General features: G+C 36.4%; 1 protein-coding gene across 3 annotated transcripts in view; it reads right to left on the reverse strand.

Moving 5' to 3' along the window:
* The window catches only part of Dcbld2 (discoidin, CUB and LCCL domain containing 2), an 82,428-nt gene that overhangs the window by 18,253 nt on the left and 51,926 nt on the right, over positions 1-12,249 (reverse strand). For all 3 annotated transcript variants that reach the window (XM_077795326.1, XM_026402424.2, XM_026402422.2), the window contains 5 exons: positions 6,734-6,785; positions 4,743-4,815; positions 4,308-4,441; positions 2,729-2,769; positions 530-745 (listed from right to left, as the gene is read on the reverse strand). In XM_077795326.1, coding sequence (XP_077651452.1) covers positions 530-745; positions 2,729-2,769; positions 4,308-4,441; positions 4,743-4,815; positions 6,734-6,785 — 516 coding nt within the window. The remainder of the gene's footprint in view (positions 1-529; positions 746-2,728; positions 2,770-4,307; positions 4,442-4,742; positions 4,816-6,733; positions 6,786-12,249) is intronic.

The raw sequence follows: 12,249 nt of genomic DNA on the forward strand, positions 1-12,249 counted from the left end.
TTCATTAATGCATTATGGTTACATATGATAGTGGGGTTCATTTTGACATAATCAAACATGCATGGAATTTAATTTGCTCCATTTCAGTCCCCAGTGCTCCCTCTGGCCTTCCTTCTATTTATTGTTGTTTTTTTTTTTTTATTTTGAAATTGTGCTTTATAGATAAACATAAAGGTGGAATTCACTATGGTATATTTATGTGTGTATACACAGTAATTTTGACAAATGAATTTCACATTTCTTCCCTTTTTCCATCCCTCCTCTCTTCCTATCTCCTTCCTCTACTCCACTGACCACCCCCTTTTCCCCTTACTTTGCTCTAGTTTCTGCGTATCAGAGAAAATATTCAACCCTTGACTTTGAGTCTGTCCTTTGCCATCTTTTATAAAACTACTTCCAGTCATATTCATGCCAGTTTAAAAAAAAACTAAAATCACATACTTAAATTTTCTATGAAAATCTCAGATGTCATCAGATTTCCAAATAAAATGAGTATTATCAATTACTATACAAAATTATGTCTCTTAACCTGTTATCTTCTTTTCCTTATTCAGATCTATTTGTAACCACTGATACTCATCAGTGACAAAAGCAGCCCAAGGAGGGCCAGGCTTTTTCAGCCTGGCCTTCTCAGGTTTCCAACTATTCTCTTGCCCTGTGTGGTCAGTCCACTCCAGTACAGATGATGCTGTTATTTGAGGATCAGCAATCACACCCGATTCCATCCCTAGTGTTCCATAACAACCTGAAAGAAAGCAGGAAGTACATTTGGTTTCTGTACAGAATTCTGTAGGCAGACACATAATAAATTCAAGATCTTTACAAACTTGTTTATTGCAGACTGCTAGGCAAGTGCTTCTTGGAACTATATCTTTGTGTATAATCAGGAAGCCTACAAATAATTACTTATAATGCCTAATACAAGTACTATGTAAATAGTTGTTACACTGTATTGTTTAGGGAATAATGACAAGAAAAAAAAAATCAGTACATGTTTGGAACGTATGCAATTTTTTTCCCCAATGTTCTCAACTAGCAGATGTGGAATCATGGATACAAAGGACTGACTGCATTCATTTACAAGCAGTAACTGTTAGTGAACGGAGATAACATTACCTTGCCCCAGGACATCAACCAGATAAGTGGGCAACTCAATCCTTTACCTCCTTCAGGTTTTTGTTTGTATGTCACATTCTCCATGAAGCCCGCCCTGATCTACTAAAAACTTCAAACCAAGTCCTCCTGCATTTCCTATCCTTCTTCCTTGCCTTATTTTTCTACATTTTTATCAGATTATAAATAGTACATTGTAAACAATAATATATTTACTATTTGTCAATCTCTCATTACAAGAATGTAAGCTACAGGAGGGCAGGAGAGTTCTCACTACCAGCAGAACAGTGCCTGGCAAATGAAAAGTGGTACTCAGTAAATATTTCTTTGGTCAAATGAATTCCTTCTTCAGAGAAGTTTAAAAATCATCTTCTCTAATCATCTTCTCCAACATAATTTCCTGATTAATACAGAGCCTGTGGTTTATTTTGTTCATGGTATTATTAGGCACCTTTTTTGGGGGGCGGGGGTACCAGGGATGAACTCAGGGATGCTTAACCACTGAGCCACATCCCCAGCCCTATTTTGTATTTTATTTAAAGATAGGGTCTCACTGAGTTGCTTAGCACCTTGCTTTTGCTGAGGCTGGCTTTGAACTCATGATCCTTCTGCCTCAGCCTCCTGAGTCGCTGGGATTACAACTGTGCACCACTGTGTCTGGCTACCAGGCATCTACCTTGTTCATCATGTTTCTATGACAAGTAAATGAGAAAATGCAAAAACCAGCAGTTGGCATGGTGTTTGAAAAATATTAGTTTGTTTTATTTATTTATTTAAAGATTTTTTTTTAAGATGGACACACTATCTTTATTTATTTTATTTATTTTTATGTGGTGCTAAGGATCGAACCCAGTACTTCACATGTGCGAGGCAAGTGCTCTACCACTGAGCTGAAACTCCAACCCCAGTTTATTTATTTACTTAATTCCCCCCACCCGAGTATTGGGGATTAAACCAGGAGTCACTCTACCACTGAGCTATATCTCCAGACATTCTTCAAACAAGATTTCATAAGTTGCCCTGGCTGGTTTCAAACCTGTGATCCTCCTGCCTCAATCTCTGGAGCAGCTGGGATTCCAGACATGGATCACTATGTCCAGCTCCAAATATTAGTTATTCTACCACGCGGCCTGCGCAGTGGTTTCATTAATGAGGTTCTAGGCATAAAGTTAGTTAGACGAGATCGAAATAAAAACACAAGACTCAATTACCTTAATTCTATTGCTAGGTCCGAGACGGCTCCCCTCTCTGGTTCGCTCCTCTAGCCGCCCAGCAGGGCAGCAAGGATTACTCAGGGCTAGCAGGAGAGAGAGAGCGAGCACGCCGGGGAGTAGCCTTTTATTAGGGAACCAGAGATTCAGGGGAGAATTCCATCCAATGAAGGTTGAGGGGGGGCTGCACTCCAAGGTCAGGGTCAGCGATTGGGTCCCCGGGGTCAGTGGTCAGGCACACCCCCACACGGATGGGCTCTCTCATCAGGAGAGGGACGGGAAAAACTTCGACATTTGCCAAAGTGCCTCAGACCCTCAACGGGAGGCACCCGATCACGTGTGAGAATGGCGTCCCACAAGTTATCATACACATTATTATAATATAAAGTCCATGAAAGGCTTACCACTTGTCTTAAATGTAAAAAGACTTGTAGATAAGTGTCCCCTGAAAGAGAGAAAGATGACACATAACACATGACTTCCTCATATTTATCTCAGTGAAACTTTTTTTCTTGGTTTGGTTTTTCCCTCCACTGTTTAAAGAACTAAAGTTTCCACAGTTAAAAATTAGTACCTGGTATTGTTCTTAGTCTCATTTCTATGCAGAACAACTTTTGAAATCAGCATGAACAACTTTCTGTATAAGTATCTAACTCCTAGTTTCACATACAGTTATGCAAATATGTCAATGTAACCTTTGGTATGTACTTTTTTTCTTTTACATGAAATAAATAGACCCCAAACTTTTCTGTGCTTCTGATGAAAGTACATGTGAACCACGTATAGACAACCAACATGTCTGAGAGCGGGTTTCAGTGTTAGAATGTAGTATTATGTCTGGATTTCACAGGAATGAGCAGAATGGGTGAGCTGAGGATGACGGAAGATGAGATATATGTGGAATTTGCCATGTGGCAGGTAGTAAGTCTCCAGGGCACCTGGAAGAATAAGATTGTCAGTGCAGACTCCTGCCCTTAACACCGCGTTCAAACTGTCACAAAAGCACAGAATCTATCTATATGTTTTTAAAGTATGAAAGACAGAAGTCACATACACAAACACTTCTTTCTAGTGGTAGAACAGAGGAAAGGAATAAAAGAAGGGATCCAATACCATGCACAAGACACTAAAGAAAAGGAAGGTGGCTTATTGCACACCATGGCTGGACAAATGAAAGCCCATGCATGGCCCATTGTGTATGGCCAGTGGGCTACAGTTGTGAATAAAACAAATGAACAAAAATAAGTGACAGAGACACGAGGCCCATAAAGTCTAAAATACATACTAGATGGCTCTTTAAGAAAAAAGTTTGCTAACTCCTCTGTCCTGTTCTGGGCATGGGTCATACTCCTATCATCTGAATCTGGTCTAGGATGAGAAACTGACTTCAGTTACGCTTAATACTGTCTCCAGGACCAAGAATATCTAAAAGGCAATGTTTATTTTAAAAAGCCTACTAATATGTATTTCTACTTAATGTTTCAACTTCTCCTGTATTTGATGTCTAATCTGTTTTGTAAAACAGCAGAATACTGTAGGGACCATGAAATTACATTCTTGAATATTCTCTTGGGGTGAGAGGGACATTCCTAATATCTCTGCTTTATACCAAGATTTATTTTATATTCAAAGTATTTCAATTATCATTGACCCATCTTGGTTTGTGTAGTTCTGCCTTCTGCTTCTTACAGTAAGAATTTGGCAACAAACCTCTAAACTTTTACTCCAGAATATTTCAACATTTACAAAAGAAGAAATAAATTTCCCTTCCAAACAACTAGCTTACTGAAGTAGAACAAATCAAAATAGTGTGATATTGCTTATACTCCTGAAAATACTAAGACATGGAGAACAAAATGGTTGATGCTTACTGCATAAAAGTTATTTCAGGAACACCATGAAGAAAGAATGATTTTGTTGCAATCTAGCTAGTTCCTATACCCCCCACCCAACATGCTTATTATAATTAGCATATATACTTACACCACAGATGTAACGTTGTTAGCCAAAGAACTTTCATAGTATGGGATGCCTTTACTAATTACAACACTGATTTGGCCACCTAACACATTTGACACCACTCCTGCATGCACACCAGCCATGCACAATGGCGAAGACTTGAAGAAGGAAAAAGAAAAGGTTAGTTTTTATTTTTCATTTTTTGGGGGTAATTTTATATAAGCAAGATATTTATACTTCCTCAATCAGTTGATCAGGGGAGTTTACTCATAAAAACAGATGATTGATGCTATAGGACAACACATTTTTTTAGCAGAAGAAAAAGAATAAAACATTACATATTACTAAAAAGAAATATTCCTAAATTGAAAGGATGAAGATATATAATAGATACATATTTATCTATTCTGGAGTTAAAAAATAAAGTTTATCACAAATTTAAATCTATATCCAACTTACGTCTCTATATCCATGAGGAATTGTTCCAGATATCTCAACAAAAGGAAGCAGACAACCAGCTGGACAGTACTTACTGGCAAATAAAAACAAGTAAAAGATTATATAACACTGTACTTGCTAAGGTTTACATCAAAAATACCACACATACATGTTTCAGTTCAATGTAACTAGCATCGCCTTCTATACTGACAGAACCACCACTACCAAATGCCCTTCAGACTTTCTTCTACCCACACTCTCAACATGTCCTCATATTATCTACAAAAATGTTCTTACATTCTACATATTGCTTTGACACTTCATAATGAACGGCAGACCAAAGAGAGATTCATCATATTTCATGTTTATGTGAATGTTTATTATATTGTCTGTTGAATATGGGCTGTGCTAGAAACTGGGTTTACAAAGGTCACCCAAGTAAATATGGCCCTTGCAATCATAAAGTTAATATTCTAGTGACAGAAAAAGACATTAAAACAATACTTGTACAACTACTTAGATTTTGATTCTTCTATAATGAAAAGGCACTTTGAAATAACTGGGAGAATTTTAATGTAATACAAGTAATACAAACATTTGGTAACCTTGCTATGTCATGGAGCATTCTAAGTGTTTTGAGTAATCCACACAAGAATTCTATGTGGTAAATACTATTATTATCCTCCTTGCAGAGAAGGAAAATAAAGAACTTTGTGTCAACAGACCTGCTGAAAGGCAGATGTGCTCCAGAGACTGTACTGCTACACAGGGCTCTCTGCACAGTTCAGGGACTGGGGCTCTAAGGAAGTGAAAGCTTAGCAGTGATCTGGCAGATGGAAGAAGTAAGAGGTGGGCACTGTATAATGATCACTAGGAAAAGCATGCCCTGAGGCAGGACGGCCTGGTGTGTGTCTGCAAGAGCAGATGGCTGATGCAGGTACAATGAGTGAGCAAAAGGAAGGTCAGATAGATGGGCAGAGATGACATCATGCAGAGGCCCTGTGAGCTAGGGAATATGTTTCTAAGTAATAATAGGAAGCCAGTAAAGGATTTGACAGCTTACATACATAATCTGATTCATATTTTTTAAATAAAGATTATTCTAGCTCCTAAGAAGAAAAGAGACTGCAAGAAATCATGAGAGGAAGCTGGGGTGGTGGTGAAGGAGCTAAAAGTGGAGGGAGACAAGCAGACTCTCTACCAACTGATGTCTGGGTTACTAGTGTTGACCAGGATCCCTCAAATGCTAAAGCCAGCGCTCTTTCCACAACAGCAGGTTGGGAGGAGGTCGGTGACATGGGTCTTGAAAGATGAGAATGATTGTGTCTAGCATAGGGAATAAAGTCATTCTATGCAAAATGTCTGAGAACTCAGAACCAGTATAAATAAATAGTATACATAGATAAGATTGGAAAATTGGCCCACGGCTATTTGTGCATGACTTTGAAGACTAGACTAAGGAATACGAACAACTTCTTATAAGTTTCTCAAGATTTTTAAGCAGGTAAAAGATCACATACACATTTTAGAATGCCACTTGAAAGTTGTTTGAAATTAGAAAACCAGCAAAGATGAGAAATAGGAAATCTATTAAAAGATAATCTTAGTCTAAGCAAAAAAAAAAAAAAATCAATAAAACAGAGAAATAGTAGTGAAATGCTACTTGGGAAAGAACACTAAAAAATTCTGTAATAGCATAAACCATCCCCATTCCTTTTTTCTAAAAGAAATAAATAAAATAAAATGAAATAGTATTATTACTCTTACAAATACTTTTGCCAGGTTTTAGAAAGCAACTAGTTCTATTTTTAAAGCATTTAAAAATTTTACTTTCATTTTGAAGGCTTATGCTACAATTAAAGCAAAATTTAAACAGGGCAATTAAATAGCTTTAAATAATCTCTAATTTTCCACTCTTGAAACAATGATTGTGTCACACATTATACATTAATCTTCAGAGTAAAAGAATAAAGTGTGCATGCACAAACACACAGTCATTAATATGGTCATACCTGAATTCAGGTTCCAAAAAATTGGATGCAGTGTCCAAACAAGTAATTAGATCTAGGGAAAAAAAATTCAATGATATTGAGATTTATTACTCTTGTTTAAACATCAAGTATTACAGAATCTCAAATTATATTGATGTAAATTTCAAAATCAACAGTACTAAAAATTACAAATTTTCACCAGGCGTGGTGGTGTACGCCTATAATCCCAGTGGCTTAGGAGGCTCAGGTAGGAAGATCACAAATTCAAAGCCAGCCTCAGCAGATTAGTGAGTACTTGGCAACTCAGTGATACCCTGTCTCTAAATAAAATATAAAAAAAGGGCTGGGGATGTGGCGCAAGTGGTTAAGCACCCCTGGGTTTAATCCCTGGTTAAAAAAAAAAACTATAAATTTTTGTTAATCATAGTTATTTCTCTCATATGATATGTCTTGATTCTGGGAGCTATAACTCCTTAATACTGTTTTCTATTACATCACCTCCTGAAGTCATATCATACATGCAGAACATACATACATGAGTAAAATTTGTACACTCTTAGAATGGCTTCTATAAAATACAGCTCCAACAAAGAAAACCATTTCTTGGTTGTTATTATGACTAAAGATGATCCTTTGATGTTTACACACAAGAAAAATAATGACAAATAAGAAGTGAGGTAATTCTGTGGCTCTAGCTAATTGCATTTGAAATCTGGTCCACAGACAGAAACTGCAGCATCAGCATCTTCTGAGAACTTAGAAGATATTCAACCCCATCCAGACTTACAGAATCTCTGGAGAGGGCGCTCAAGAATTTGTTTTGAAAAACATTCCAGGTAATTCTTAGGCACACTTAAATTGAAGAATCACTGCTCTAAAGAAATAAAAACTCAAATTTTAACATTTTTTTCTATCTAGAAATCAATATATCCAAATAACAGCTTAAACTACCTCTAATTAAGACCTAGTTCCTAGGCTATATAAAAGGAAGTTTTCAATTAATAACACTTAGTGGCTTCCTTCTGCTCTTGGGATTGAGAACAAAGCCCTCAATGTGGTTCAGAGTCTTAAAGGATTTGGTTCCTCCTCTCTCTACTCTTGTCTTGTACTCACCTTGGCTTCTCACCACTAACCCTCTTTGGAGACTCTGGCACATGATGCTCTTTCAGGCTAGAAGATTTTTCCATTATCCCTTAACCTAGCTGACTCTCCTGTAAGATCTTATCTGTTAATTCCTCATAGAAACTGCCTTGACCTTTATAAGCCAAACTCCATTAGCACATAGTAGGTACTAAGTTTTGTTTGTTTTAATGAGCAGTTGACTATTACATGTTCTCAGTATACCATATGCTATGTGAGATTGCTTTTGTTGATGGAATTACTAATTATAAACAATATGACTTTGTAATGTCTAGTCGCTGGACAAAACTGGGACTGTCTTCATCTTTGCACTGCCAGCAGCAATTACAGCATGGAGGACATGCTGGAGACTTTCCTTGAAGATTACTGAATCGATGGAAGAATGAAGTTTCTGATAATTAGTGTTTGGCTAATTTCAATCATTTACTAACCTGAAGGGAAGCAAATCAGGAAAAAGACCCAAAGACAATCACAAAAGTAAGATATTTTACATATAAATGTTTGGTTAAGAACTGTCAAGATGGTTACTACATTGATGGAGCAGCATACTTCCTAGCACACAGCAGGTACATAAAGCTGATACATTATGTCCTCCAAAGCAAACCCAGGATAACTGATCACTCTATTTTACAATTCTAAAGAAATTTTATATTTATTATCCAACTGAAATACGCCTTAAAAAAGAGCATAAAAAGTGCATTATGCTAATTGGAAAGTGGCATTATGAGAGCAATTGTATGGATCATATGCACACATCATAGGCATTGGAATGATTAACTTACATCTGTGTTTTAGGGGTAACAAGCCTCCACAGGGGTTCACTACTACTTAGTTGACTGACTTCGAAAAGCAGACAAACTGAATTATGTACACTCTATAGTTACGCTTGTCAGTCTTTGAACAGCATCAATGAAAATCAATTTTCCACTTTCCTGCTCCACCAAAAAAATTTCCAACTTCTAAGATTAAAAATTCAGCTTCTAAGATTAATAGCCTGTGATGAAAAAGTACCTGTGTGGTCCAACATGGCATTCAAGCCACAAGATGACTGCCAGCTGGCCTGGTTACCTTCACAGCACATGCCAGAAAGCTGGTTGACAATGGATATATTTGATCGGAACAGGGCTTTGGTTGTAAATTTGTGCAGTGCTTACCCTCCACATTATGCCATGCAAATGTGCAAGTAATTGCCCTGGCTCTAAAATTCCATTAAGGCTCAAAAAAGCTCCTTTGGAGGAAAATAAGAATTAAAAATAGTTCAAGGAGGGACAAGAAGACTGAAGAAAGGGAAAGCAAGCCACAAGTACAGACTCTGACATTTACAACTTCACAAAAGCAAGTAAAACATTAAGCAGGGAATTAGATTATGTGTCTTTCTTGAAAGCTTTCCCCAAGTAAACAGACTTTCAGAAAATTGTTGCTACTACAAGGGTCCCCATTAATGAAAACACAGCCCGGGAAAGAAACAATCTGTCTCCAACACTTCTGATTGAAATGTTTAAATGAAGAGAACTAAACCCTCTACAGAGTCTGGAACAAAATCCTCAAATTTAAAATTAAATTTTGACATGGGTACTGCTATAGTTTAGATATGAGGTGTCACCCCAAAGTTGCTGTTAATGCAAGGATATTCAGAGCTGAAATGACTGGATTGAGAAAGTTCTAACCTAATCAGTCCATCCTACTTTGAAGGGATTGGCTAGATGCTAATTGCAGGCAGGTGGGGCATGGCTGGAGAAGGTGAGTCACTGGAGATGTTCCACAAGGCTGCATCTTCCCTGTTATCATCCTTCCCTGCTTCCTGATACCACCATAAACTGAGCAGCTTTCCTCTGCTGGGCCCTTCCCTTGTGATGTGCTGCCTCATCTTGGGCCCAGAACAAAGGAGTTGGATATCTATGGGTTGAGACCTCTAAAACCATCAGCACCAAATAAGCTTTTCTTCAGTTACTCTTTTAGGGTATTTTGGTTAAAGTGATTAAAAAACAAACAAACACTAAAACAGGTGCTCAGACAAAGGGGGTTGGGGAGATTAGAGAGACAGTCTTTTAAACCAAGGATGCTGGAACAATTTGATATCAAGAATGAAATTGGATGTGTACCTCATGCCCTATGTAAGAATTATTCAAAGAGGATCTAAATTTAAGAACTAAAACTAAAGACTTTTATAAGAAAATACAGGAGTAGAAATCAGGGATGTAATTAAAAAAATACTTAGAGGTAAATGAGAAAACTGATGCAACATATCAAAACCTCTCGGACAATATAAGGTAGTGCTAGGAGGAAAGTTCAATGCACTGAGCTCATTCATTAAAAGAACAGAAAGTCAACAAATAAATAACCTAATATTATACCTCAAAGCCCTAGAAAAAGAAGAACAAATCAACACCAAAAGCAGGAAAGACAGGAAAATAATTAAAATCAGATCTGAAATCAATGAAACTAAAACAACAACAAAAAATCCAAAAAATTGACAAAATAGTTGGTTTTTTGAAAAAATAAATTGATAAACCCTTAGCCAAGCTAACAAAGAGAAAGAAAGAAAACTCAAATTACTAAAATTTGTGATGAAAAAGAAAACACAGCAGTACATCTTGACCTTAGATTAAGAAATGGTTCCTTAGATATAATGAAAAGAAAAGGCACCAAAATAAAAATAGATAAACTTAAGTTAATCAAAATAAAAACTTTTGTGCTTCAACGGACACTATCAAGATAGAGAAAGACAGCTTAAAGAAACAGTGAAAATATTTGCAAATCATGTCTGATAAGAGTCTATAATCCAGAATACTTGAAGAATATTGAGAAGTGACATCATAACAACATATATCTATGCGATGGAATGTTATTTGGCCATAAAAACGGAATGAAATATTGATACATGCTACAATATGAATGAACTCTGAAAACTTGTAAAGTCAAAGAAGCCAGTCACAAAAGATCACACACTCTGATTCAATATAAAAATCCAGAACAACAACAACAACAAAATCCAGAACAAACATATCTACAGAGGAAAAAAGGTAGTTTGGTCATTATCTAGGATTGGTGAGGCTCGGAGTAAGAAATGGAAAGTGACTGCTATTAATTATAGTGCTTCTTTTGAAAATGTTCTAAAATGGACTTTGGTAAAGATTATAAAATTAAATATACTGAAAAGTGGTGAATGTCATACTTTATGAAAATTGTATGGCATACTTTATGTGAATCATCTCAATAAAATTATTATATAATGTTTAAAAATTTAAAAAAAGATTTCACAGAAGTAATCTCAATTCCTTTAACATATAGCACTTCTGCATAGATGAGTAAAATAAAGCCCAGTAAAAGGTCCAGCATTAGCACTTCTTTCAATCATTCATTTGTTCATTTATTCATTCAGTAAATATTTAATAAATATTTCAGTAAATACTTAAATCTCAGTAAATATTTAATAAGCACATATTATGATTCAGTTAATATTTAGTATTTATTAAGCCATGTATTATGACCAGGTGTTTTCCTAGGCATTAGAGAGAAAGACAAAAATCCCTGAGCATAGGAAGTATACCTCCAGAGGGAATATGGTGGAGAAAATACGCAATATTAGAAAGAAAAATATAGTGTGGTAGAAGAAGATAAGTATTTAAGGAAAATAAGGAGAGTGAGGAAATTAGGAGATGTTAAGAACTTACAATTTTAAGACTAGTGTTCAGGCTAGGCCTCATTTGAAAAGATGACGTCTGAATAAAACAAGAAAATAGGTGAGGAAGTGAGGTATGAGATATATGGAAGTGAAAATAAGTAGTGGATATCACAAAGGCCCAGGTGGAAGCATGCCCAGAAAGACCAGAGTGAAGATGGAGAAGACAAGGAAGAGACAAAGTCAGACAAGTAACAGGAAGCCAAATCTTATAAGGTCTTGGTGGTAAAGACATTTTGCAGAAGGAGATGGGACTTTTCATTTTAATGAGATCACTCTAAACAGCGAATTGAGAGTAGACTGAAGGGGAAAGAGCAAAAACAAAGGTCACTAAGGATTTTACTGACATAATTGAGGCAAGAGTTGATGGTACCTTGAACTAGAGAGACAGTAGTGGAGCTGTCCAGGTGAAGTTAGATTCTGATATACAGACACATTCATCTAGAGAGGCAGATGGCTATGAATTTGAGACAAAGAGAAAAGTCAAAGAAAAATGGTAAGGTTTCTGAACTGAGCAACTTATAAGATGACTTTACACATTAAGTACTAAACACGTATAAAGCACCCAATTATGCCAAATCTACTTTACTGTGTCCTATAATACCAGAAAATCAGTGATATATCTGTTCAAGATGTAGGGCAGCATGTAATTTACTACAGTTTTAACTATGAGCCTCTATGTAGAATTTTTTTGGGGGGGGAGGTCATTTTAGTC

Source organism: Urocitellus parryii, chromosome 2, assembly GCF_045843805.1.
Source record: "Urocitellus parryii isolate mUroPar1 chromosome 2, mUroPar1.hap1, whole genome shotgun sequence".
Taxonomy (NCBI): domain Eukaryota; kingdom Metazoa; phylum Chordata; class Mammalia; order Rodentia; family Sciuridae; genus Urocitellus; species Urocitellus parryii.